This window comes from Cheilinus undulatus, linkage group 3 (genome assembly GCF_018320785.1).
Source record: "Cheilinus undulatus linkage group 3, ASM1832078v1, whole genome shotgun sequence".
Classification (NCBI taxonomy): Eukaryota; Metazoa; Chordata; class Actinopteri; order Labriformes; family Labridae; genus Cheilinus; species Cheilinus undulatus.
Genome location: NC_054867.1, coordinates 1,781,498 through 1,809,011, shown reverse-complemented (window position 1 = coordinate 1,809,011; position 27,514 = coordinate 1,781,498). Strand labels below are relative to the sequence as shown.

Below are 27,514 nucleotides of genomic sequence, written 5' to 3'. Positions count from 1 at the left end.
CACTGCTGACAAAGAGACAGAAAAAAGCCAGACTGGAGTTTGCAAAAATGTACCTGAGTAAGCCTCAATCCTTCTGGGAGAACATTTAGTGGACAGATGAGACTAAGGTAGAGCTTTTTGGAAAAGCAGGTCATTCCACTGTTTACAGAAAACAGAATGAGGCCTACAAAGAAAAGAACACAGTACCTACAGTCAAACATGGTGGAGGTTCAAGGATGTTTTGGGGTTGTTTTGCTGCCTCTGGCACTGGGTGCCTTGACTGTCTGCAAGGAATCATGAAATCTGAGACTATCAAAAAATTTTGGGCCGCAATGTAGGGCCTAGTGTCAGAAAGCTGGGTCTGGGTCAGAGGTCATGGGTGTTCCAGCAGGACAATGACCCCAAACATACCTCAAAAAGCACCAAGAAATGGTTGGAGACAAAGCTGGAGAGTTCTGAAGTGGCAGCAATGAGTCCAGATCTAAATCCCATTGAACACCTATGGAGAGATCTCAGAACTGCTGTTGAAGAAGCACCCTTCAAATCTGAGAGACCTGGAGCAGTTTGGAGAAGAAGAGTGGTCCAAAATTCCAGCTGAGAGGTGAAAGAAGCTTGTTGATGGTTATAGGAGGTGATTGGTTTCAGTTATTTTTTCCAAGGGTGTGCAACCAAATATTAAGTTGAGGGTGCCAACAATTTTGTCCGGCCCTTTTTCTGAGTTTTGTGTGAAATTATGTTCATTTTGTCTTTTTCCTTCAGATTTTTTGTGTTGCTCCAATACCAAAAACATTTGTAATTGCAACAATTTCTGGGAGAAAAGGTGTATTTTCTGGAAAAATTCCAGGGGTGCCAATACTTTTGTCCATGACTGTATAAAGCTCATCAGAAATGATTGCCAGCCAAAGATCTGGAAAAGAGAAAGTTGCTATGATTTAAAAGGAACAGAGATCTTTAAAAATCGAGGTTTAGAAACCAAACTGATGGAATGAAGAAGGAAGTTGATGGAATAATCAAAGAGTCTGGGTCAAAAATTCTTTTTAAAATAAACATTAAAGCTAGAATGAAGAGAAAGTAGGAAGAAAGCAGGTAAGCTGTGTTTGGGGCCAGGGTGCCATGATGTGGATTTTGTGATTAGTGTTCTTACTCAGGATCTGGTACCAGGATCTGAGCCACAGCTCTGACCTGCAGCTTGTTTGTTTTATTCTGACTTCTTACTATATGTGTTTATGATTAGTTGATATTGATATAATATTATTCTTTATTCTGCTCCTTTTCATTCAGAGTGGAAGATTTTTATATTGGACATGAATTGTTTTTTTTTTTTTTTTTTTTTAAATAAATAGATAGATAAATAAATAAATAGATAAATAATTTTTAAATTTTATAATTTCAGTTTGGACTGGAAAATTTGGTAAAATAATATAATTGCATTTTTTCTCCAATATTGTGATTTATTATGCAGTAATTTTTGACGTTCCTCATCTTAAATATTCATCAACAAACATGCAGGAAATCATTCTAAATAAATAAATTACAGATGTCTGTAGATCTTTGTGTCCTGATCCTCCAGCAGGTCCATGTTTCAGAGGATCTTTACTGTATTGGTGGTTCCAGTGGGACCGGCCCGTGTGAACCAGGGTTTCCTTGATGTAAATATGAAGCCTTTTCATCCGTCTCTCCCTCAGGTCAGGAGCGCATCGGCATCGACTCAAAGTACGAGCAGGAGGGAAAGGTCCAGTTTGTGATCGACGCCGTGTACGCCATGGCCCACGCCCTCCACAACATGCAGAGAGAGATGTGCCCGGAAAACTCGGGCATCTGCCCGGAGATGGAGCTGGCCGGAGGGAAGAAACTGCTGAAGTACATCCGCAGCGTCAGCTTCAACGGTGAGTGGACGGATGGCCGTGTCCTCCTGCTGTCTGATTTTATCACTCCGCTTCAAGGCCGAGACACATGAGTGAATGTTTGAACAAAATGGAAACCCAGCCGAGCGTTCATCATAAAACTCAGCTGGCTGTAAAGAGCATCAGATTGTCCGGATCGTCTCATAAAAGTGATTCTTCCGGCTCTTTCTTTATCATCCGTCACAGCAGCGCTTTCTTTTAGTCTGAGCTCATCTAAATTCACAAACAGCGACTGTACGTGGAAATGTTAGCCTGGAGCAAACACATCAAGGCTTTTAATCTGAAAATCTGCCTCCTACAGCTCCTGGGTTGGTGTTTTTAACCGCATGTTGCTGTTTGCTCTCTAAATGCTGCTCATGTGTTCAGGACTACAAATCTCCATCCCTGCTCAGACAGACACGTCCAGGCAGCTTTTTATGAATCTAAGGAGAGGAAAACCTCTGCAGCAGAGACAAACTGTACATTCTTCAGTGTTTAGTTTGATTATTCTAATTTTCTGCTCCACTACACCGATCCAGCCCCATGTTAGATAGAGAAATACGCGTCTGCAGACCATTGTTCTTACACTTCTATTCATTCTCATTTATCTCCGATCATACTGGATGTAAATTCAGCTTTTCTTCAGTCTCTGTTACATCAGTCCGCACAGCAGGATAAAACGTCTTCAAACAAACTCTGACTTCACTGAATGTGGATCTGAAGGATCGTCGATGCTTTTGATTCTGTCTGCTTTTATATTTTTTACTCTCCTTCACTGAGTCTGACTGGACTGTAGTGATTAGAGCTTCATTATTGAGATATTTTACATCTAATCGTAGGCTTTTCATCAAAATATGCATTCAGTTTTGTCCCATTCTTGTCATTTTCAATCTTCATACAAACACAGTTCCAGAAAAGTTGGTACGCTGTGTAAAATGTAAACAAAAACAGAAGTCAGTGATTGTCAAATCTCATATTTGATTCTCAAAAGACCAGAAACAATGCATCAGATGTTAAACTGGGACATTTCAACATTTCATGTAAAATATGAGCTCATTTTGAATTTGATGGCAGCAACACATCTCAAAAAAGTTGGGACAGGGCAACATAAGGCTGGAAAAGTAAGTGTTACTAATGAAGAACAGCTGGAGGAGCATTTTAACACTAATGAGGTTACTTATCAACAGGTCAGTCACATGACTGGGTATAAAAGGAGCATTTTAGAGAGGCAGAGTCTCTCAGGAGTAAAGATGGGCAGAGGTTCACCAATCTGAGAAAATCTGAGTCTAAAAATTGTGGAACAATTTCAGAAAAATGTTCCTCAGACTTTGAATCTCCTCCATCTCCAGTCCATGATACCATCAAAGATTCAGAGAATCTGGAGAAATCTCTGAGAGCAAGGGACAAGGCTGAAGGGGCCCTCAGGGGCCCTCAGGGGCCCTCAGGGGCCACTGCATTGAAAACAGACATGATTCTGTAGTGAAATCACTGCATGGGCTCAGGAACATTCCAGAAATCATCGTCTGTCAACACAGTTGGCCGTGCCATCCACCTGTCACAGCCTTGCTCAATAGTATGTGACAAACAGGGAGACCACACATAGTTGCCAAGTTTTACAAAATATATTTAATGAAACAAGTAAATACCAAAAAATTCTTAAACTATGGTTGTCAGTGTGCATGCAGTGTTGAATGTGTGTGAGTGTTGAAATCAAAACCACAAACAAAGGAGCCATCTGAGTCTGCAGACCGGGGAAAAGAGAGTGAGCTCAGTGAACAGGTCTGCTTTAAAGCCTTCTGAGCCCAGCCTGCTCAGGTGTGCTGCATTTCTGCATCTGATAGGCCCCTCCCCCATTACCTGAAACACAAACCAGAGACAGCAAAGAGGAGGAGCAAAAAACAGGATAAGGCCTCTCCCTAGGCTGTAACACACCAATGACAGTTAAATCTGGATGATGGAGAGAAGAAGCCATATGTGACCAGGATCCAGAAACACAGAGGTCCATCTTCTCTGGACCAAAGCTCATTTAACATGGACTGAGGAAACATGGAAAACTGTTCTGTGGTCAGAGGAAACATGGAAAACTGTTCTGTGGTCAGAGGAAACCACAGACGCCGTGTCCTGTGGACTAAAGAGGATCAGGAGCATCCAGCTGGTTCTCCTGGCTCAGGTCTAAAGCCTGCATCTCTGATGGTATGGGGTTGCATTAGTGCCTATGGCGTGGGCAGCTCTAACATCTGGAAAGGAACTATCAATGCTGGAAAGTAGAGAGAGCTTTTAGAGCACTGATCATCAACTGGCGGCCCGGGGGCCATATCAGGCCCCCCAAAGCTTCCTGTCTGGCCCCTGAGAGATTATTAAATTCAGAAAAGGAGGAAAAGAAGGTTTTAGGAGTATCTTTTGGCTTTAAATGCCTGCTACTGTTAACCATCCCACAAACAATTCATGTTGAAATAGTCTGAGAATGACTGAACATTTGACCTGGTTTATAGAAATTTACAGTCATAATTAGTAGATATTTAAAAATAGTGTTAAGGTTGGCAGGAGAGCTGCAAAAATGTCCAGATAAAATGGTGTAAAGAGGTTAAAATGAGGCAAAAATTGGTTGAAGAGAACAACGGGGGCAAAAAAAGTATTCTAAATTGGTTAAAAATGACAAAAAGATTTTCAAAAAAGTGATGAAAATGGGTTCAAATGGGCCAAAATAGAAGAATTGTGTCAAAAATGGATAAAAGAGTGGCACAAAGGGGATAAAACATGCAGGAAAAGTGGTTTAAATGGGCAAGGACATGGCAAAAATTGGGTAAAAGTGGCAAAAAGTATCAAAAATGGATTAAAAGTGGCAAAAATTCAGCAAAAATAGCCTGGTAAATAAAAAAAAAAAAAGGAATTCAAGAGTGGCACACAAAGGAAATAAATGGCAGGACAGTTGCAAAAGTGGGTTAAAGAATAGCAAACGTGGTTGAAAATTGGCAAAAATTAGTCCAGTGAGGTTCATTTGGTCCACTAGTAACTTATTCTGTTTAATTTCTTTTAACAGACCAGAGTGTTTTCGCTTTTACCTGACAGTTTTGACGGCTCACTTGCAGTCTTCCTCAGAGTGGTCATGTGATGTTGCTGTGACGTGTCTGGTCAGCTGATTTATACAGGTTTTTGGCGCTGTCTTCCTACCAGTAGGGGCAGGATGACAGCGCCATCTGCAGTCTGACCTCTTCAGGACAGCATCCCAGGTGTGTGAAAGCAAAAAAGCCCCCTCGTCCCGGTTGATAGTCCTGTGGGCACGCTTCCATATTTCTATTGCCTCTTTTATCCAGCGACGGCGTTTGTTGTCCTCTGTCCCAATGATGTTTGCTCCATCCCAGTCCATGATGTGGTTTTCTCTTTTGCAATGGTCGGAAATGGCAGATTTGAGTCGTTCTTGTTCTACTTTGTGTTTTCGTGTGCTGAATGCCCTCCCTGTTTCACCAACATATGTTTTATTGCAAGACATGCAGGATATTTTATAAATGATGTTACATTTGTATGCCGGTTCTATCCTATCTTTTAGGTGGACGGATCACCTGAACACTATAGACAGCACAGGGAACATCCAATTCACACACGAAGAAGAAAAAGACAATGCAGTAAACTTTTTGGACATGAACATAACACACAGGGAGGATGGCAGCATCAAAATAAAAATACATAGAAAACCAACCCACACTGACCAATACCTCTTGTGGACATCAGAACATCCCATAGCTCACAAACTGTCTGTTGTAAGAACATTGTTTGACAGAACAAATATCATAACAGACGAACAAGACAAACAAGAGGAGGACAGACGCAGTCACAACGCACTTAAACAGTGCCAGTACCCAAGATGGGCAACACAGAAAGGCAAAAAACAGGTCAGGGAGAAGGAAAAACAAAACAAGCCGAACAGAAATCAAACGGACAAAAAAGTTCAGCATTGGTCACATTACCGTACATCAGGGGTATCACAGAAAAAGTGCAGAGGGCAATGAAAAACACGATATAAACACACCAGTAAAACCATATAAAAAACTCAGACAACTACTCTTCCACCCAAAAGATAGGATAGAACCGGCATACAGATGTAACGTCATTTATGAAATACCCTGCATGTCTTGCAATAAAACATGTTGGTGAAACAGGGAGGGCATTCAGCACACGAAAAAAGGAACACAGATCAGAATGTGAAAAGGAAACAGGGAGAGCATGCACACGAGCAACTGAACACAAAGCAGAACAAGAACAACTCAAATCTGCCATTTCTGACCATTGCAAAAGAGAAAACCACATCATGGACTGGGATGGAGCAAACATCATTGGGACAGAGGACAACAAACGCCGTCGCTGGATAAAAGAGGCAATAGAAATACGGAAGCGTGCCCACAGGACTATCAACCGGGACGAGGGAGCTTTTTTGCTTTCACACACCTGGGATGCTGTCCTGAAGAGGTCAGACTGCAGATGGCGCTGTCATCCTGCCCCTACTGGTAGGAAGACAGCGCCAAAAACCTGTATAAATCAGCTGACCAGACACGTCACAGCAACATCACATGACCACTCTGAGGAAGACTGCAAGTGAGCCGTCAAAACTGTCAGGTAAAAGCGAAAACACTCTGGTCTGTTAAAAGAATTACATAGAATTGGCAAAATTTGGTTAAAAGTTGCAACTATTGTTGAAAAAATGTTAAGAAAAGAGGTTAAAAATTGACAAAAATAGAACAAAAGTGGCAAAAATGGATAAGAGTGGCACAAAGGAGATAAAATGTGGGAAAAGTGGTTGAAAGGGGTTAAAGAACGGTTACAATTGGGCTAAAGAGGCAAAAAAGGGTTAAAATGAGATACTGGTGCTAAATCAGAATTGTGGAGGGTCCAGTCTCTGGGACTCTCTGGGGCTCAGCCAACTCTGTTGTCAGGCCTGTCTCCTTGTGGCCTGCTGCATTATAGATAACAGGGCTTGATCTCACTGGTAATGTATAAAAAATGTTGTGCATTTGTGTATTTGAAAGTCCGGCCCCGAGTCTCTGTCGAGACTAAATCTGGCCCTTGTGCAGATGTACTTGATGACGCCTGTTTTAGAGCAACATATACTCCCATCCAGACAACGTCTCTGTCAGCAAGACCATGCTAAACCACAGACCACATCCATCACAACAGCATGGCTTCACAAAAGGAGAGTCCAGGTCCTGAACTGGTCTACCTGCAGTCCAGACCTTTCACCAATGGAAAACATTTGGAGCATCAGAAAAAGAAAAATCCAGCAAAGAAGACCCAGCTAGAATCCTACACCAGACAAGAATGGGACAACATTCCTCTCCCAGACATTTACAGACTGTTGTTAAAGAATGGTAAACATGGCCCTGTCCCTACTTTTTTGAGATGTGTTGCTGTCATCTGATTCAAAATGAGCTGATATTTTCCTGAAATGTTAAAATGTCTCAGTTTAACGTCTGATCTGTTGTTTCTGTTCTTTTGTGAATCAAATATGGGTTTGACAATCATTGACTTGTTTTCATTTACGTTTTAAAAAAGCGACCCAACTTTTTTGAAAAGGGGTGTAAGAAAGTGAAAATGATCCGGTCTTTAACATTCTGTTATCATGCAGCAGTAGTCTAATGCAGCTGCCTATTGTCTTCACAGAGAAACTAAAAGCATACACTGAATTTAGGTCATAATTCTGCTCGAAGGAGCCGGTCTGTATGGAATTGAACTAATTAGAGTCATTAGAGCTGCTGCATGCTGCAGCACACGGCCCTCACATGTATGAGGCAGCGGACTGAACACAGATATATTTCATCTTTGCTTCCATTTCATCTGCTCGGACAGATGCTTGTGATAAATATAGTCCCTGTAACAGAGGTTAGGGTGTAATTACTCTAAAACAACAAAGATGTTAGGAGAAACTCCGTCTCTGAGGCACAGAGGAGGAAAAACACACAATCTTTACCCCAGTAGAAGTTCTCTAATTGAGCATGAGAATCAAAGAAGAACTAATGAATCTGTTCTCCTGCAGTAAAAGTTTCTCTCAGACGTCCTCACGGCCTTTAGAGGGAAACGTAAAAGAACGTTTCTAGTGTCTGTTCTGGTCAGAGATAACTGAAGCTCGCCTTTGCAGATTAGAGGTGGCAGATGTGACTGACAGCAGCTCAGTCTGAGTCAGCAGCATGTTTTACTGGGTAACTAAAGGAACATCGCCCCCCTGCTGCTGTTGTTAACAGGTAAAACCTGGGCTCTACATCTCCAAGTTTAGAGTCCGTAGTACCAGTAACATACAGCGAGGTGCTCACTTTACAAAACGTCTCTGTCAGCCTCCATCAGCTGGAGTGGAGTAAAACTCACCGACACTGTGGAGCAGTGTTCTGGCCAATCAGCTTCTCTGTTTACAGTCAGATGGTGAGTCTGGGTCTGGAGGATGCTGGGAGAACGTTACCTGTCTGACTGTGAAGTTTGGTGGAGGAGGGATAATGGTCTGGGGCTGTTTTTCAGGGTCTGGTCTAGACCCCTTATCTCCAGAGAAGGCCAGTCTCAATGCTTCAGCAGACCAAGACATTCTGGACAATGCTATGCTTCCAACAGTTTGGGGAAGGCCCTTTTCTATTCCAGCAGGACTGTGGCCCAGAGACCAGAGAAGGACTAGAAGACCTGGTTTGATGAGTTCCACACAGAGCCTTGACCTCAACCCCATCCAGCACCTTTGGGATGAACTGGAACAGAGATTGTAGTCCAGGTCTTTTGGTCCAACATCAGAGCCTGGCCTCAGAAATACTCTACAGCACTGATCATCAACTGGTGGCCCAGGGGCCACATCAGGCCCCCAAAGCTTCCTGTCTGGCCCCTGGAAGACCATTAAATTCAGAAAAGGAGGAAAAGAAGATATTGTGGTTTTAAGAGAATCCTTTGGCGTTGAATGTCTGCAGCTGTTAAATCCTTTCTACAAACTATTAACATTGAAATAGTTTTAGAGTGACTTAACATTTGATCTGTTTTTAAGGTTGGTGGAAGTGCTGCAAAAACAACCAGATAAAGTGGTGAAAAGGGGTTAGAGAGTGGCAAAACTGGGTGAAAGTGGCAAAATGGGTTATGGAGTGGCACAAAGGAACAAAAATTGTCAGAAAAATTTGTGAAAAGAGGTTGAAATGTGGCAAAAAAAATGGTAAAAGGGGAAAAAAATGGGCAAAAGGTATCAAAAATTGGTTACAAATGACAAAATATTGTGCAAGAAAGTCACGAAAAGGGGTAAAAAAGTGGCAAAAATGGATAAATGAGTGGCACAAAGGGGATAAAACATGCAGGAAAAGTGGTTCAAAAGACAAAAATCCTGCAAAATTGGGTTAGGGTTAGAGGCAAAAGTGTCAAAAAGGGGTTAATTCTCTGGGATTTTCAGGGGTCTGGTCAATCCTGCCGTCAGGTCTGTCTCCTTGTGGCCTGCTGCATTCTAGACGATAGGGATAGATCTCACTGGTAATGACTAAAAATCTACTGTGTTTTGAAAGAAAATACAAAAACTACTACAATAATTTTTCAACCAGACCAAAATATTGATTTCATTTTTGTGTATTTGAAAGTCCGACCCCCAGAGTTTCTCTTGAGACTAAATCTGGCCCTGGTGCAGATGTACTTGATGACCCCTGCTCTACAGAATGAATGGACACACATTCACACAGAAACACTGAGGAAAGCCTTCAGAGGAGAGTGGAGGCTGTTAGAGCTGCAGAAGGAGGACCAACTCCAGATTAAAGTACAATACCATAACAGTCCCTGTCAGGTAGACAAATACTTTTGTCCATGTGAAATTTTTAGATGTCTTTTTAATTGCATCATCTGATCAGTTCGGAGTAAAGGTTTAGAGTCTCGTTGTCCCGATGCATGAAGAGTCAGTTAAAGCTGCTGTTATCATCAGATTATCTCTACATTCATTGGCTGTGGCCCCTGCTTGACTCAGCAACCCAAACAGGTATCTGAGAGTCCTCAGCTGTGAAGTTAAGTTTGGACCAGGACTGGCTGTGTCAGGTTGAGTCTAAATTATCAGTAACTTGTTCAGCAGCTTTCCCCCTACCTGATCAGTGTCTGCTGGTGGTCTTCATATTTCTTCCTAGTCTGGTGATGAAGGTCCTGATATGTCTGTCCTGGATACCACTAATGACTTAGTCCCGCAGACCTCCTACCAAACATCAGCCAGATGAAGAGTCTCGAGTGCTGTCTGAGGCACTTTAACAGCTTTTCTCCCTCATCTTGCCATAGACATTTTTTTTCTGCATGTAAAAGTAAATGATTGAATGTTTTATAAACTCTGATGGCATAATCTTTCTGAAGACTGTTCTAGAAGCTGGTGATGTCGGAGTATTTTCCTCTCCAGCTTCTGCCAAACTATGGACCATAGATGGAACCCTCACTCCTCATCAGTTCCAGCTACTTTTCCAAAAGTTGCCAACAAAGCACAGTAAACATGAGGGAGAGACTGTTGGTCTATATACACTATATTTCCAAAAGTATTTGCTCACTTGCCTTGACTCACATATGAACTTCAGTGACATCCCATTCTTAATCCATAGGGTTTAATATGACGTGGGTCCACCCTCTGCAGCTATAACAGCTTCAACTCTTCTGGGAAGGCTTTCCACAAGGTTTAGGAGTGTGTTTATGGGAATTTTTGACCATTCTTCCAGAAGCACATTTGTGAGGTCACACACTGATGTTGGACCAGAAGGCCTGGCTCTCAGTCTCCGCTCTGATTCATCCCAAAGGTGTTCTGTGGGGTTGAGGTCAGGACTCTGTGCAGGCCAGTCAAGTTGATCCACACCAAACTCTCTCCTCCATGTCTTTATGGACCTTGCTTTGTGCACTGGTGCACAGTCATGCTGGAACAGGAAGGGGCCATCCCCAAACTGTTCCCACAAAGTTGGGAGCATGGAATTGTCCAGAATCTCTTGGTATGCTGAAGCATTCAGAGTTCCTTTGACTGGAACTAAGGGGCCAAGCCCAGCTCCTGAAGAACAAGCCCACACCATAATCCCCCCTCCACCAAACTTTACACTTGGCACAATGCAGTCAGACAAGTACCGTTCTCCTGGCAGCCACCAAACCCAGACTGGTCCATCAGATTGCCAGATGGAGAAGTGTGATTGGTCACTCCAGAGAAGGCGTCTCCACTGCTCTAGAGTCCAGTGGCGGCGTGCTTTACACCACTGCATTGATGCTTTGCATTGCACTTGGTGATGTATGGCTTGGATGCAGCTGTTACCATAGAAACCCATTCATGAAGCTCTCTACCACTGTTCTTGAGCTAATCTGAAGGCCACATGAAGTTTGGAGGTCTGTAGCCATTGATTCTGCAGAAAGTCGATGACCTCTGTGCACTATGACCTCAGCATCCTCTGACCCCGCTCCGCCATTTTATGTGGCCTACCACTTGGTGGCTGAGTTGCTGTTGTTCCCAATGGCTTCCACTTTGTTCTAATACCACTGACATTTGACTGTGGAATATTTAGGAGCCAGGAAATTTCACCACTGGACTTGTTGCACAGGTGGCATCCTATCACAGTACCACGCTGGAATTCACTGAGCTCCTGAGAGCGAGCCATTCTTTCACTAATGTTTGTAGAAACAGTCTGCATGCCTAGGTGATGATTTTATACACCTGTGGACATGGAAGTGACTGGAACACCTGATTTACATTATTGGACGGGTGAGGGGCTGCACGGCGGCGCAGGGGTTAGCACTGTTGCCTCACCTGAAGAAGATTCCTGGTTCACTTCCAGGTCAGGGCCTTTCTGTACTGAGTTTGCATGTTCTCCACGTGCATGCGTGGGTTCTCTCAAGGTTCTCCAGCTTCCTCCCACCACCAAAAACATGCTCATTAGACTAATTGGTGACTCTAAATTGCCAGCTTGTTAATATAAATGTCAGAAGCTGGAGCCAGCTTCCTTTCCTCCATCCTCTGTCGTTATTTAATCCACATCTAAAGAGCCAAACTGGTACCAGATGAAGAGCCACAAGACCGGCTCTGATTACTGAGCTGAACCACATGATCCAGATCTCTAAAACCAGACAGATTTCCCATCACAACAGACGGATATCAGCTGAGGAAACACAGGAAAGACCAGGATTTACTCTGATCCAAACCAGACTACTTGGTGAAAACAGACACTGCTTGTCCTGATGTTCAGTGAAGGCTTCAAATCAACACCTTTAAAATGTTTTTCCTTGTTGTGTCACTACTTTCAGGGCTCAAAAGTCGCTTAAGGGTGCTTTCACACTGGGCCTCACTGTTTCAGTTTATCTACAAAAGTTTAGCCATGGATAACTGGACTCTCAGTCGTCCCTGGTCCCATGGTAAACCGTGACCAGTCTGTCTCTCGGAGCAGCATCTATCATGAGCGTTAATATGGATGAGACCATATAAAGGCGGTCTGAGTTGACGGGGTTAAACACACAGACCTCAGGCTGCTGGAGTAAAGACAATAATATCACACTGACTGCATAATCCTGATATAATAACTCTGCTTTTCATTTGCATGTTGGCTGCAGAATAAAAGTCTTCTTCTCCTCAGGCCGACGCCTGGCTCATAAAGCGTCTCCGTCCTCTTTTATTGGACGACAGAGAAGAGACGAGGGTGATGAAACTCCTCAGGCAGTTTATGTTCACAAAGTCAACAGGATGGAAAAGAAGTTTCAGATCTTCACACAGACACAGAGAGAGCATTACAGTGTCATACAGGGCAGTAAAAGGTGTAATTATCCTTCCTTTAAACCCAGAGACATAAATCAGCTTCCTTTACAGCCATGAAGACTCAGAGGAGACGGGAGGTTAACAGGTACAAGTGGGAGACATGGACTCCTCTCCATGCTGGACTATCTGTGATTTATCTGCTGCCTCTCTACAGAGACATCCTTACTCTTATTTCTAACAAGACTGGTTATGATTCAAATATCTCTATCAGCAGGAAGATATACACTGTATGGACAAAAGTATTTGGCCACAATTCGACCAGCAGGGACTGTAATGACATTGTGTTCAGATCCATGTACTTTCTCCTCTTCTGCAGCTCTAACAGCCTCCACTCTTCTCTGGAGGCTTTCCACAACAGTCTGGAGTGTTCCTGTGGGAATGTGTGTCCATTCATTCTCTAGAGCAGGGGTTCTCAACCTTTTCAGCCCGCGACTCCCAAAATAAAGGTTGCTATAAAACAAACTTTTAGGAAAAGTCAAGGACTGACAGTCTTTAAAAGTGTAAACACATCAAGTAAGACAGGGGTTCTCAACCTTTTCAGCCTGGGACCCCCAAAATAAAGGTGTCAGAGATCAGGGACCCCCACTTTAGCTGAAAGAGGTTGAACACAACCATGAGCATTCTGGAAAAGTCCGACAAGGCCGCCCTTAAAAGGGGATGAATGGGAGAGCTTTCTGGGGCTCAGACCAAACTGGGGACCCATGGAGGTCAGCAAAATCAGTGATATCTACACTTTATATTTAACCTTAAAAATAACCACTCTTATCAAAAAAACAAATCTGTTTTTAATCATTTGTGTAGTACATAGCCTTCCTAAAAATGTAAATCCCTATTGTTAAAACAAATGGGTTCAAAATTGCAAATATGGGTTAATAATGGCAAATAAAAATGTGGGAAAAGGAGCTGTAGTTGGATTTTAAAAGTAGAAGAAATGGGTTGGAAGTGGCAAAAATTAGATTAAAAATTTAAAAAAGGCAAACATTTGCATAAATAGTGGTAAAAGGATGTTAAAAAGTGGCTGAAAAGGCTTAAAATGGGCTTCAAATGGGTGGAAATTTGGTGAAATGTGGGATGAAAAATTGATAGAAACTGTGAAAAAGTGTTCATTGAGAAAGAAAAAAAAAGACAGATATTGGCAGAAGTTGGTTAAACTGGCAAAAATGGGCATAAAACTGTGAAATGTGGTTCGAATGGGAAAAATTGAGCCTAAAAACTGGTAAAATGAGGTTAAAGTGGCAATAATGGGTAAACAGAAGCAACATTAAGTGGTAAGAATTGGTTTAGAAGTGGCAAAAACAGGCAGAAAAAGGTGATGGAAAGGGTTTAAAATGGGAAAAAAAATAGGTTTTTAACTGGGAAAAAAGTGGTGAAAATGGGTTAAAATTTGGCTAAATGTGTGTCAAGTGGCAACAGTGTGATTTATAAAATATTCTTAGTTTTTTAGGGCATCCTCTCAGTGTCTCACAACCCCAAGGTTGAGAACCACTGCTGTAGAGCATTTATGAGGTCAGGACTCAATGTTGGACCAGTCCAGTTCTTCATCAGACCAGGTCTGTCTAGTCCTTCTTTGGTCTCTGGGCCACAGTCATGCTGGGATAGAAAAGGCATAGCATTGTCCAGAATGTCTAACCCAGACCCGCCATGGGACTGTAAACAGAGAAGATGATTGGTCCACTGAACACGTCTCCACTGCTCCACAGTGTCGGTGTGTTTTACTCCACTCCATCTGACACTTTCATTGGACTTGGTGATGGAGACTTTTACCCATGATCCTTAGCAGCTGTTGTCCCAGATTTTACCTGGCCTTCCTCTTCATGGCTGAGCTGCTGTTGTTCCTAAACTCTTCCACTTCCTAATAACATCCCTGACAGCTGACTGTGGAATATCCAGCAGGGATGAATTCTGTCAGAGGTGTCGTCATCACAGAACCACGCTGGAGTCTCTGAGCTCCTCAGAACGACTCGTTTAGGACCACAAATGTTTGAGACTGCATGGATAAATGAGGATTTACACACCTGTGAGTCTGGCTGAAACACCTGAGTTCAACAATTAACATGTGTGAGCACATACTTTTGTCCATCTAGTGTCTCTTTGCTCACTCACTTTGAAAGGCTTACATTCGTCTTTGAGTGGTGGATTCCTAAGCCTCCCGTCTGCCTGATGCCACAGTGATTTCCTTTCCTCTCTGCAGAGTTACAGCCTTTAGATTAACTCCATTGTTTTGGTAAATGTTCCTTTAATGCAGAAATGTCTTCACTGTTTCTATAAATGAGCCTGAGAATCAGAGGAGAGCTGTAAATGTGAAGCATGTCAACTTTTCAGCAGTTTTCACAAATATTCAGCCCCTTTGGTAAATATCGCACCACTCCATTTATATAACGAGCTGTTTGCAGTCGCACCTGCATTACTCAGCATATTATTTGCATACTTTTATGGCTTGAATGCAGAAGGCAGAGCCGTGGAAATCTCCCCCTCCAGAGAGATTCTTTTATGGGGTAATTAGCGAAGCCTGAAACGTGCTCATTTGAAAAGAAAGTGGCAGGTGAGCAGCGCTCTCTGTCTGCGTTTATTACAGGTTTAATAATTACCAAGGAGAAGAAAAGGAGCAGGATTATCTCACAGCGCTCCTGCCTTTGCCTCCTTTATGTTTCCTCTGCTGTACCATGGAGAATATTTCAGAGATAGTGCTAAAAGAACTCCATTTTCTAGCAGGCAGAGCATTCCTCTTTCTGCAGAAACAAACAGCAGCCAAATATCGACTGAGAAACAAAATACATTCCATATAAAGAGGTTGTTGTGTGCAGCCTGTTGCAGCTATTAACCCTGGTATTGATCTGCAGCAGTCGTCTGCTCGCAGCAGGAATGACTAATTGAGCCGCAGTCGCCAAACAGACACCAAACAGACACCAAACAGAGCGTTTAGCTCTTTCAAAGTCGCCTCTCTGTTAAATAGAGAATCAGTTTCTGACAATTAAAGCTTTTCTTTATCAGGCTGAAGCTGCAGAGAGCTCAAAGACTTTAAAGAAGACACTCACAGCCACTCTCAGATCCTTCTTCAGATGTCGTCAGCCTTTTCATTCTCATCTTTGTTTTTATTGATCGGTGTGTATCTTTCCTCCTTAAATATTTACGCATCAGCTTAGACATGAGATGAAAAGCAGAGATTCCACCAGAGAGACTTTTCAGCACTGTGATGAAGACAGCACAGAGCAGGGGGAGCTAATGAAAGGAGCTTTATTAAAGGAGCATCCTCTTCGTTTTCTCCTCATGGTCACATATAAGCGCCGAGCTGCATGCACACACGGCCCACATGATGTATGCAATCTTTCCCTTCAGAGCGGCAGACCGTCGCTGCTTTCAATCACAGGAATCTTCACTGAAAAGCACTCACACTGGGCTCCTATGCTACCTGAATTCTAAACTCTGATATTCCCCTAGAACCACTGAGAGTGGCTCCATTCAGGGGGGGGTTCAGCAAATTCATGGCCCAAGGCAAACCCCAGCACCGGGCCCTTCACATCCATGGCCCCCCCTTTTTTAACCCTTATTTATCTAAATCCAACAACAACAACGAACATATAAACCGTTAAAAATGCCAAAGCGTTTATTTTAACAGAATGAGATCTATAATGCAGGCTGTCATTTACATTAACATGATGTTTGTGATCATAAATCCCTTTAATTCTTTCAGCATGACTGGCTGATGATGGACCGCTGTCCTCTAGCTTACTGAGACACTGCTGAGGGGAGACCGGGGCTCGGACCATCACTTTCTGGATTTAAATCAGTTATTCTACAAATGTTTGAGTTCTTTATATGTCAGACCTACAGATCTGTGTTACAATCAACACTAACATTTCATTTTTATGTTCCAACATTTTTAAACAAGGACAGAGCCCTATAGGTGGGCTTAACTAACCTGATGGGCGGGGTTAACTAACCTGGTGGGTGAGGTTAACTGACCTGGTGGGTGGGGTTAACTGACCTGATGGGTGGGGTTAACTAACCTGATGGGTGAGGTTAACTGACCTGGTGGGTGAGGTTAACTGACCTGCTGGGTGGGGTTAACTGACCGGATGGGTGGGGTTAACTGACCTGATGGGTGGGGTTATCTAACCTGGTGGGTGAGGTTAACTGACCTGATGGGTGGGGTTAACTGACCTGATGGGTGGGGTTATCTAACCTGGTGGGTGGGGTTAACTGACCTGATGGGTGGGGTTAACTGACCTGATGGGTGGGGTTAACTAACCTGATGGGTGAGGTTAACTGACCTGGTGGGTGAGGTTAACTGACCTGCTGGGTGGGGTTAACTGACCGGATGGGTGGGGTTAACTGACCTGATGGGTGGGGTTATCTAACCTGGTGGGTGAGGTTAACTGACCTGATGGGTGGGGTTAACTGACCTGATGGGTGGGGTTATCTAACCTGGTGGGTGGGGTTAACTGACCTGATGGGTGGGGTTATCTAACCTGGTGGGTGAGGTTAACTGACCTGATGGGTGGGGTTAACTGACCTGATGGGTGGGGTTATCTAACCTGGTGGGTGGGGTTAACTGACCTGATGGGTGAGGTTATCTAACCTGGTGGGTGAGGTTAACTGACCTGATGGGTGGGGTTAACTGACCTGATGGGTGAGGTTAACTGACCTGATGGGTGGGGTTAACTGACCTGATGGGTGGGGTTAACTGACCTGATGGGTGGGGTTAACTGACCTGATGGGTGGGGTTAACTGACCTGATGGGTGGGGTTAACTGACCTGATGGGTGGGGTTATCTAACCTGGTGGGTGAGGTTAACTGACCTGATGGGTGGGGTTAACTGACCTGATGGGTGGGGTTAACTGACCTGATGGGTGGGGTTATCTAACCTGGTGGGTGGGGTTAACTGACCTGATGGGTGGGGTTATCTAACCTGGTGGGTGAGGTTAACTGACCTGATGGGTGGGGTTAACTGACCTGATGGGTGGGGTTATCTAACCTGGTGGGTGGGGTTAACTGACCTGATGGGTGGGGTTATCTAACCTGGTGGGTGAGGTTAACTGACCTGATGGGTGGGGTTAACTGACCTGATGGGTGAGGTTAACTGACCTGATGGGTGGGGTTAACTGACCTGATGGGTGGGGTTAACTTACCTGATGGGTGGGGTTATCTAACCTGGTGGGTGAGGTTAACTGACCTGATGGGTGGGGTTAACTAACCTGATGGGTGAGGTTAACTGAACTGATGGGTGGGGTTAACTGACCTGATGGGCGGGGTTAACTTACCTTATAACTGGGGTTGTCATTCCTGAAAGGTGGGGTTGACTGAACTGATGGGTGGGGTTAATTTACTCCATAGGTGGGGCTAAACTTTCCTATCGGTGGGGTTGACAATCCTCATGGATGGGGTTAAATTACCTAAATGCAGGCAATCGGTTTTACAAAGTTATCCATAAAAAAGATAACCACTAAAATGGCAAAGATCTACGGAAGAGTATTAGGGCCATTGAAAAAAAAAATTTGAGACAATTTTTTTTTTTTCAAGTGTGAGAAAAGAGTCAGAATTGTGAGATTAAAGTCAGAATTCTGAGAAAAAAAACATTTGAGACTTTTTTTTTCATTTGAAGAATAAAGTCAGAATTCTGACTTTAATCTCAGAATTCTGACTTTAATCTCAGAATTCTGACTTTAATCTCACAATTGAAAAAAAAAAAATTGTCTCAAAAATTTTTTTTTACAGTGGCCCTAATACTCTTCCGTAAAGATCAATAGAGGGAGGGGAAAGAAAACAAAAACTATATGTTCGTAAGTGATAACCTAAAACCTTCTTCTCTAAATATAATCAAGAAACTAAACCACCGCTGCCAAGCAGCTGACAACTCAGGAGACTGAGAAAACTCAATAAATGGCTGAGCTAAATCTCTTAGCCCTGACACACAATGGTCTTCAAGTGACTGATAAACTTAGGATCTTCTAGAAACTTTCAGATATGGTTATGAAACTCTTTCATGAAAACACCCACCCTCAAAATAACCAGAGAGATGGTCTCAGTATCTCTGAAGGTGAATCAGTGAGTCAGCACAGAGTGCTGCAGCCCAGGTGTCATGTCATGGCCAATCAGCTCAAACACACCTGGTATAGCTCTGATGGACTCACACTGAGAGTGATCAGGCTGAATTCCCTCACAGAGAGATGTGGTTTTTCTCCCCCATAGACACGGTTATCCCACCCTCTATGTGAGGTGAACTTCAGCCTTGTAAAGCAAATGAATTTTCCAGAGTTTTCACCTAAAAACAGACAAATCCATCCTGAAAAGCTCCCAGTAGAACATCTGTGCCACCGTTGGGTTTGGACCAATCAGCATCAGTTATGGAGCACACATCCCCTCTCTACCTTCACCTGCTGTTGAAACCACCTCTCTGCAGGTGTGTTTGTGTTTCTGTATTTCCAGTTGAGAAAAGCAATAAAGTTTGTATAAATGAAGAGCTGAAGGTTAAATTTGGTAGATAAGTCTTTAAAGTACTGAAGATGCAGAGTTGTTTTTTTATTTGTAAAATTTCAGAGAGAAATCTAAAGTTGCATTTATAATCAGTGCTAACTTTTTTAATTTATTCTGAATACTGAGCCAGACTTTACATATTCATTATTATTGATTTCAGAGTCTGACTTTGTATTGGTTATTTTTTTATTTTTTTTACTGAAATTTGCATCTTCAAAACAACTTTTTGAGAAACTGTTCCAAACTCACCACAGGGGTAATCTCGCTGAAATCAGAATTATGGTTGAAGAATTTGCAGAACTCCAAACTAAAAGCATGTTCTCATTCTGGGAGTCCAAACATAGAGCCTTAAATATGATTTACATGAGCTCAAAGTCTGCAGCGTTGAAGGTTTTCTCTAATATTCTGACTCAGGTTTTTGATGATTTTTTTCTTTAACTTTTCTGTTTCTTCTTTGTAAATGTTTGAGGAAAAGGACAGAAACTAAAGAGTGAAGAGCAGCAGCTCCTCACACTCCATAACTTTTATTAAAAGCCTGACAGAGCTGCGTGTGAACATCCATCCAGCTCCATTTTCAGCCGACCCCAGCGAACGGCTCATTACTCCCACAAACAAAACCGCCACGGACTGAAGGAAGCGCTGCTGGGAAAAAAGACATTCAAAAAAATACTTGTGATGGGTAAATAAAGAAGAAACTCTCTCTAGTTCGACATCAGGATCTTAAACTTTAAATCCACGAGAGTCTGGTTTAATCCTCAGCAGACGGAGAGTCGACTCAGACTTTCTCGGCAGTAATTCTTCTCTCACATATTGTCTTTAATGTGCATCTTTACTGGTCTCACCGTCTGATTTGTGGAGATTTAGTGTCAGTGATTGATGCATCATGGAGGATTGTATCCTCTTCATTATTTCACAGACGAGCAGTCGGATAAATAGAAACTTTAGAATCCAGTTTCACAGAGGCGTTAGAAAATACCGGACAATAAGTCTGCCATCTGGTAACTGAAGGAGTCGGCCCATGGCGATCGCCATATTGGAAACGCTGTCTCAGACTAATGCTGTGTTTGATTGTACTCAAAACTTGGAAAAATCCAGGTCGGAAATTCCGACTTCCGAGGTAAATGCGTTTCATTGCATAAGCTCGGAAAACATGGCCAGCCGCAGTGAGCTGACGTTTGTTTTGATGTTTTTCGAGGATCAAAAATTCACATCGCATCACAGCGAGCTGTGCAGAGGCCTGTACTGTAGTTACACAAATGCTAAATTAGACGACACGTAAAAGTAAAAGTTGAGGAGAAAGTGACTCTCACGGTGTGCGACGCCATTTTGCTACGTCCCGACCGATCCGGGCTGCTTGGATCCTACCTAAATTCCTGAGTCGTAGTCCCGAGCTCAAGGGCCGTTCTATTGCACTTTTCTGATTCGGAGGTCGGATTTATCCGAGTTCTGAGTACAATAAAACACAGCATAACTTCAGATCAACTAGCAACAAAGAGGCAGCGCTGAGGAGGTCTTCAACCTCCTGACAAATATCTACAACATGTAGTCACATTAGCCACGCCCCTAATTAGACCTAAACACCCCTTAACACCCTCTAATTATGCATTAAAAATCATGGACACGCCCCCTAACTCCAGTGGAAAATCCACCGTTTTGACTAAATCATCAAATCATCAATTTAGTTTACAGCTACAAGATACCTTACTGAAAAAAAGTTCTTCATCTCGCTTAGAAAACTTTGAGGGTGTGACTGCATGTTTGCCATGAAAAAGGAAGTTGTGTTTTCAGGGTCTTTGAACAATTACACTGTCATGAAGTAAAAAATAAATGATGCACAGTTCACCTGAGAAGATATTATGAATTTATTCTTAGTCTTTATATTATATTTTTTAGTTTTAATCACGTTTTTAACCTTTATAGTTTAAATCCAGTTTAGTCAATACATGTCCCGAGATTTTAGTCCTGATTTCAAGTAATTTAATTTTTTGAAACGAAATCATCAGCCAGTTTGTATCAATAATCTAGATTATAACAGGGACACACAGGCACAGTGGCAAATAGCATGGATGCTGAATGACCAAAAGACTCGAGACTCAAATCTAAGGGTGACAGGGCCTTCTCCATCAGAGCCCCTCGACTTTGGAACGACCTACCTGAGGAAATAAGGCATGCAGAATCATTGACATCTTTTAAATCACTTCTTAAAACTCGCATGCGCCGGATGTGTGAGGACGCTGGCGTGTTTGTCGCCGCTTCACGATCCTAAGAAAACTGTCTGCTTTCGCTTAACATCGATTATTTCTTGTAGTTCTGCTGTTCCTCTGCTGTTGCTAAACCATCCAATCGAGTGCTGATTGATATCAGTTAGCTCTAACTTTGTTACAACGAACCTTGTGTTGTCGTCAGCCGAAGTACTCACCGCCCCACAGCTGTTAGCGTCCTCCGGCTAACCTCTAGCCCCCTATCTTAGCAAGTGTCCCACCGGAGCTTCGAATGTGCTTTTCCCCTTCGAATTTTGAGCATTCTCTCCTGACCACTTGTGGATCTTCCATTAGGTTTTCCCAGCTAGACGCCTGTGAACCGTAATTCCTTTCAGATTAGCTGTTAGCTCGTAGCCACCGATCAGCTGTTAGCGTCCTCCGGCTAACCTCTAGCCCCCTGTCTTAGCAAGTGTCCCACCAGAGCTCCAAATGTGCTTTTCCCCTTCGAATCTTGAGCATTCTCTCCTGACCACCTGTGAATCTTCCATCAGGATTTCCCGGCTAGATGCCGGTTTAGCTGTTAGCTTGTAGCCGCCGATCAGCTGTTAGCCTCTGTGGGCTAGCGGATAGCTAGCTAGCAGCAGCCTGCTCCCACTGCTTCCTCACGCAGCTAACATGGTGCTCTTCAAATACTCGCCCCAGCAGCTTCTCAACCTCATCTCTTTCTCTACTCCAGCCTGTCTTACAGACATTAAATCCCTCGGCCTTCTGCGTCGTCCTCGTTATATCCACAGAGCACAGAAACTAAAGTTTGTTTACTCCAGCCACGCCGTCCCCACAGTCCAGTCAGACCGGCGCCCTGCCCACTCTCGACGACGTCATCACAACAAACCACACGTACAGCTCAGTAACCTGAGACCTCTCAGATGCCCCAACGTCCCTCCCACTCCCCTCTGCTTATCATCTTCAAACATTTCCACCACATTTATGCTGCAAAATGCCCGGTCCATAAACAACAAAGCCCACCTCATCCATGACATCATCACAGACAGGAAAGTAGACTTCTTATGTCTGACTGAAACCTGGCAAAGCCCAAACGACTACTTCACACTTAATCAAGCAACCCCACCTGGCTATGTGTATATCCAAAAACCTGGCACCACTGGTCGCGGTGGGGGGCTGGCCGTGATCTATAGAGAAGATTTCCAGGTTAAGGAGCTACCAGCACCCAGCACCTCAGCTCTCGAGTGTCTAAACATCTCTCACTGGATCAGCTCCGCTTCAGATCGTCCTCACCTACCGGCCTCCCAAAGCAACTACCACCTTCCTGTCTGACCTGTCTGAGCTCCTCACCTCTGTCTGCTCCAGGTCTTCTTCCATACTTCTCCTTGGAGACTTCAATATCCACGTTGGCTCCACCAGCTGCACACTCATCTCCAAATTTCTATCACTACTGGACTGCTTCAACATCACACAGCATGTCCAAGGACCCACCCACTCCAAAGGTCACACACTGGATCTTGTGTGCTCCACTGGTCTCACCCCATGCATTCCACAATGCCTGGACCTAGCCATCTCAGATCACCATGCTGTTTTCTTCTCTATCCCCACCCCCCTCCCCAGACAGCTTACAAAACGCAACATCACTTTCCGTAACCTCAAGTCAATAAGCATCCCAGCCCTCAAGAACATGTTAGCTACCAACCTGACCACTACACACCCTATAACCACAGTTGATGCCCTGGCAAATCACTACAATACAGCACTATCCCTCAGCCTGTATTCTCTCGCCCCTCTGAAGACTCGCTCAGTCTCCTTTACCCACCCAGCCCCCTGGTACACTGCTGAACTCCGCTTCATGAAGGCTTCTGGCCGACAGCTGGAGAGACTTTCTAAAAAATCTGGCCTCACCGTCCATCTGGAGGCCTATAAAGAGCATGTGCGCTCCTACAAAGAAGCTCTCTCCAGAGCAAAGTCCAGCTACTACTCATCCCTCATCAGTGACCAGCAAAACCATCCCCTGATGCTCTTCTCCACAATAAATCGCCTTCTCCGCCCCATTGACAACCTTCATTCCCCAGCCAACTTCGACCGCTGCACTAGGCACCTGCAGTTTTTCCAGGATAAAGTTGCCTCCATCCAGCAGCAACTATCATCTGGACCTCCACCTCAGGATTTCACTTCACATCAGGACACCGCTCCTCCGCCTCACTGCCGTCTTTCCTGCTTCACACCCGTGGACACTCTCCAAGTGACTGAATGGGTCAAGAAGGCCAAGGCATCCACCTGCTCCCTCGACCCCATGCCCACACCACTGGTGAAAGCATCTCTGTCTGTTCTGTTTCCCATCATGGTAGACATCATCAACACCTCATTATCATCTGGAATTGTCCCCTCATCCTTCAAAACTGCCTCAGTAACCCCCATCATCAAGAAGCCTGGGTCAGACCCGGAGGACCTCTCCAACTATCGACCGATCTCCAACCTTCCCTTCATCAGCAAAATTCTCGAAAAAGCAGTCGCTGCCCAACTCCAGCAACACATGTCCAACCGTGAGCTCCATGAACCTCTTCAATCAGGATTTCACACTCACCACAGCACTGAGACCGCCCTTATCAAAATAACCAACGACCTCCTCACAGCTGCAGATTCTGGACACATCAGCCTCCTCATTCTCCTTGACCTAACCGCTGCCTTCGACACAATATCCCACACCATCCTCCTTGACCGCCTGTCTCACCATCTTGGCATCACTGATACAGCTCTCTCCTGGTTTCACTCATATCTCTCACAAAGAAAACAGTTTGTTACCATCGGCACCTCTCACTCATCCCCCGCCCCAGTTAACCAGGGCGTGCCTCAAGGCTCTGTTCTTGGACCTCTCCTTTTCACCATCTACATGCTTCCCCTTGGACAGATTATTCACAAACACGGTCTCAGCTTCCACTCTTATGCAGATGACACCCAACTCTATCTCAGCACCAAACCATCCACTCAGCTCCCTCCCCACTCCCTGGTAAACTGTCTCCATGACATCAAAGCCTGGATGACCTCTAACCAACTCAAACTCAACAGCAATAAAACAGAGCTCATGGTGGTGGCCCCCAAAGCGCTGCTGCAGAAGGTTGGAGATCTCATGCTCGATGTGGACGGGACCTCCATCTGTCCGTCCTCTGAGGTCCGAAACCTGGGCGTCATCCTGGACTCCACCCTCTCCTTCCAGTCCCACATAAAGTCTGTCACCAAATCTACCTTCTATCATCTCAAGAACATCTCCAGACTCCGACCATCACTCCCTGATTCTGTGGCTGAAACACTCATTCATGCTTTCATAACCTCCCGCCTGGACTACTGTAATGGAGTCCTGTCTGGAGTTCCCAGCAAAACCCTGGACAGGCTTCAGTACGTCCAAAACTCTGCAGCTAGAGTTCTCACCCGCACTAGACCCTGGCAACACATCACTCCGACCCTCATCTACCTCCACTGGCTCCCTATCAAGTCCCGTATCAACTACAAAGTCCTCCTCCTCACATACGAATCTCTCCATGCTCTGGCTCCCCAGTACCTTTCTGATCTCCTCCATCCATACACACCATCCCGCAACCTTCGATCTTCAGACACCGGCCTACTTTCCATGCCCAAAACCAAACTCCGAACCTATGGAGACAGAGCCTTCAGTGCTGCAGCTCCCACCCTCTGGAACACTCTTCCTGCAGACATTCATAGAGCTCCATCTCTGGACATTTTCAAAAAACGTCTCAAGCACCACCTGTTCACCACAGCCTACAGTCTTCACTAAACCACCCCTTACACTCATCCTACCCCTCACATAGTTTGTCCATGTCTATGTGTTCCTGTAAAGCGTCCTTGGGTTTCTTGAAAGGCGCTATATAAATTCAAGATATTATTATTATTATTATTATTATTATAGACTGGCTTTTATGTGATGTTATCTTCTTATTATTTAGTTTTTATCTTCTCATAGATTCCTACCGATTTTAGTTTCCCATCTTATTTTATTTTCTCTTAATCTCACCTTTACTCCCTGTTGACCTCATTGTACCTCCTTGCCCCTTAGCTGTTTTTAATCGTTACTGTCTTCCTCATTTTATTGCTATTATGTCTTTATTGCTTCCCTTTAGTTTACCTTTGTTATAATATTGATCAGTTTTACCGCTTTTACAGTTTTAGTGCGTGTTTTATCTTACTTTACTTTCTGTTTTTGCCCTCTTCACTCACATTTTCAGCCTTTTCTCATGTATTTCCTGTTTTATTTTTACTCCTCTGTGTTTGTCTTTAAATTTCTCCGGTTTTAATGTTGGTCCTCTCGGTCTCAGCCCGTGTAGCTGGGTTCCTGCATTGCCTGGGTTCCTATTGTTTTATGGTACTTGATGTCCGTGTCTTGCCTGCATCCTGATGATGTTCATGATGTCTTACTGGTGCAGTATGGTTTCATGCCTGCTCTCTAATTGATGTCTGTGATGTCCCAGTTTGCATGGCACCCCATGACGTCCGTGTTTCAATGTATTTTGATGCTGGTGAGTTATTATCTCATCCATATTTTTGGTTAGTTTCTTCAAGTGTTTGGATTCTGCCGATGTTGTTTGCGTGTCACGTCTTGTCTTCTTGTCTTTTGTCTGGGTTTGTTGCTCTGTTCTTCTGTTTGCCTCTGCACATGTCAAAGCACTTTGTAAACCCATGTTTTTAAAAGTGCTTTATAAATAAAGTTATTATTATTATTATTATTATACATTTAAAGTTGGTCAGAATCCCAGATAAAGCAGCAGAACGTCCATTTACCATGATCCTATAGGTAGCTAATCCTGGTGTGGTTTTCTAACAGCCTTCAGTTGGATGTGGCCACTTTCTCTGAGCCGTTATTAATCCCTGTCCTCCGTTAGGGTGGGCTTTCTGTCCACGTTCCCTCAGCTCCATCTCTCTCTTTCATTATTACTCTCTTCTCTCTTTCTCCCCTCGGCCCAAAGACACCGTGTTTATTTACTTTGGCTCGTCTCGCTTTGGTGTGGGCCACGAGTCCCTTTCAAGTCTGTATTTAATTTAGAGTGAAAGCAGGCAGGATGCAGATAGAGAGGGACATAAAAATGGGGTGAAAATTGAAGAGAGAGAGAGTAGAAAGGGTCTGGCGATGTAGGAGAGGGATGGATAGCTTTAGACTTCAATAAAAAAGAAAAAGAGAGAAGAATTCAGGATATCCTCGGGTCAGAAACGGCTGTTTTTGGAGAAAACTCTGCCGGTTATTGCTGCTTCTTATTATTTCTTTTTTTTCCAGTCTGCAACGCTTAGCCTCCTTTTCTTTAGAATATTTTCAATTTGTCATAAAGCACATCACATTAGCATTTTAAGGCTTTCTTCTTTTCTTTCTCAAAACATTATTTTTAATACTTCCATTCCTCAGAGCTGGCCCGTCCTTCTGTATAATGAGGCGGCTGTATGTGTGTGCAGCATTATTCATTCATGTGGGAAACGAGTGCGTGCATGTTTAAGAGCGGGTGCGTCTGTGTTGGCGTGTTTGGTGGGATGACTGTGTCATGCTAATGTACTTAGCATCTACGACTGAAGAGGAAGCTTCTGCATTAATGAAGGCAAACTGTCATCTCACATAACGCCACGCTGACGTCTCTTTGTGTGCAGATCATTGACCCGGGTCTGCACCCACTCAGCATCCTGACACACAAACGCCGTCCCCACAGCGAGGGAGACGAGGGTAGAACCAGCATCCTAGAGGTCGGGATGAAGCCAGATTAATGCTTCCGTGTCTCAGCTGTGCTGTCACTGATGACAGTTTAATCAACCAGTGATCAGTATAGTTATTATTATTATTATTATTATTATTATTATTATTATTTATTTTATTAATGTTAGTATTATTATTATTATTATTATTATTATTTATTTTATTAATGTTAGTATTATTATTATTATTATTATTATTATTTATTTATTTTATTAATGTTAGTATTATTATTATTATTATTATTATTATTATTATTATTTATTTTATTAATGTTATTATTATTATTATTATCATTATCATTATTTATTTTATTAATGTTAGTATTATTATTATTATTATTATTGTCATTATTTATTTTATTAATGTTAGTATTATTATTATTATTACTATCATTATTATTATCATTATTTATTTTATTAATGTTATTATTATTATTATATATTATTATTATTATTATCATTATTATTGTTGTTGTTGTTGT

General features: G+C 43.3%; 1 protein-coding gene across 1 annotated transcript in view; it reads left to right on the top strand.

Annotated features, from left to right (window-relative positions):
• The window catches only part of LOC121506940 (metabotropic glutamate receptor 7), a 449,909-nt gene that overhangs the window by 292,137 nt on the left and 130,258 nt on the right, over positions 1-27,514 (top strand). The window contains exon 6 of the mRNA XM_041783000.1: positions 1,665-1,865. Coding sequence (XP_041638934.1) covers positions 1,665-1,865 — 201 coding nt within the window. The remainder of the gene's footprint in view (positions 1-1,664; positions 1,866-27,514) is intronic.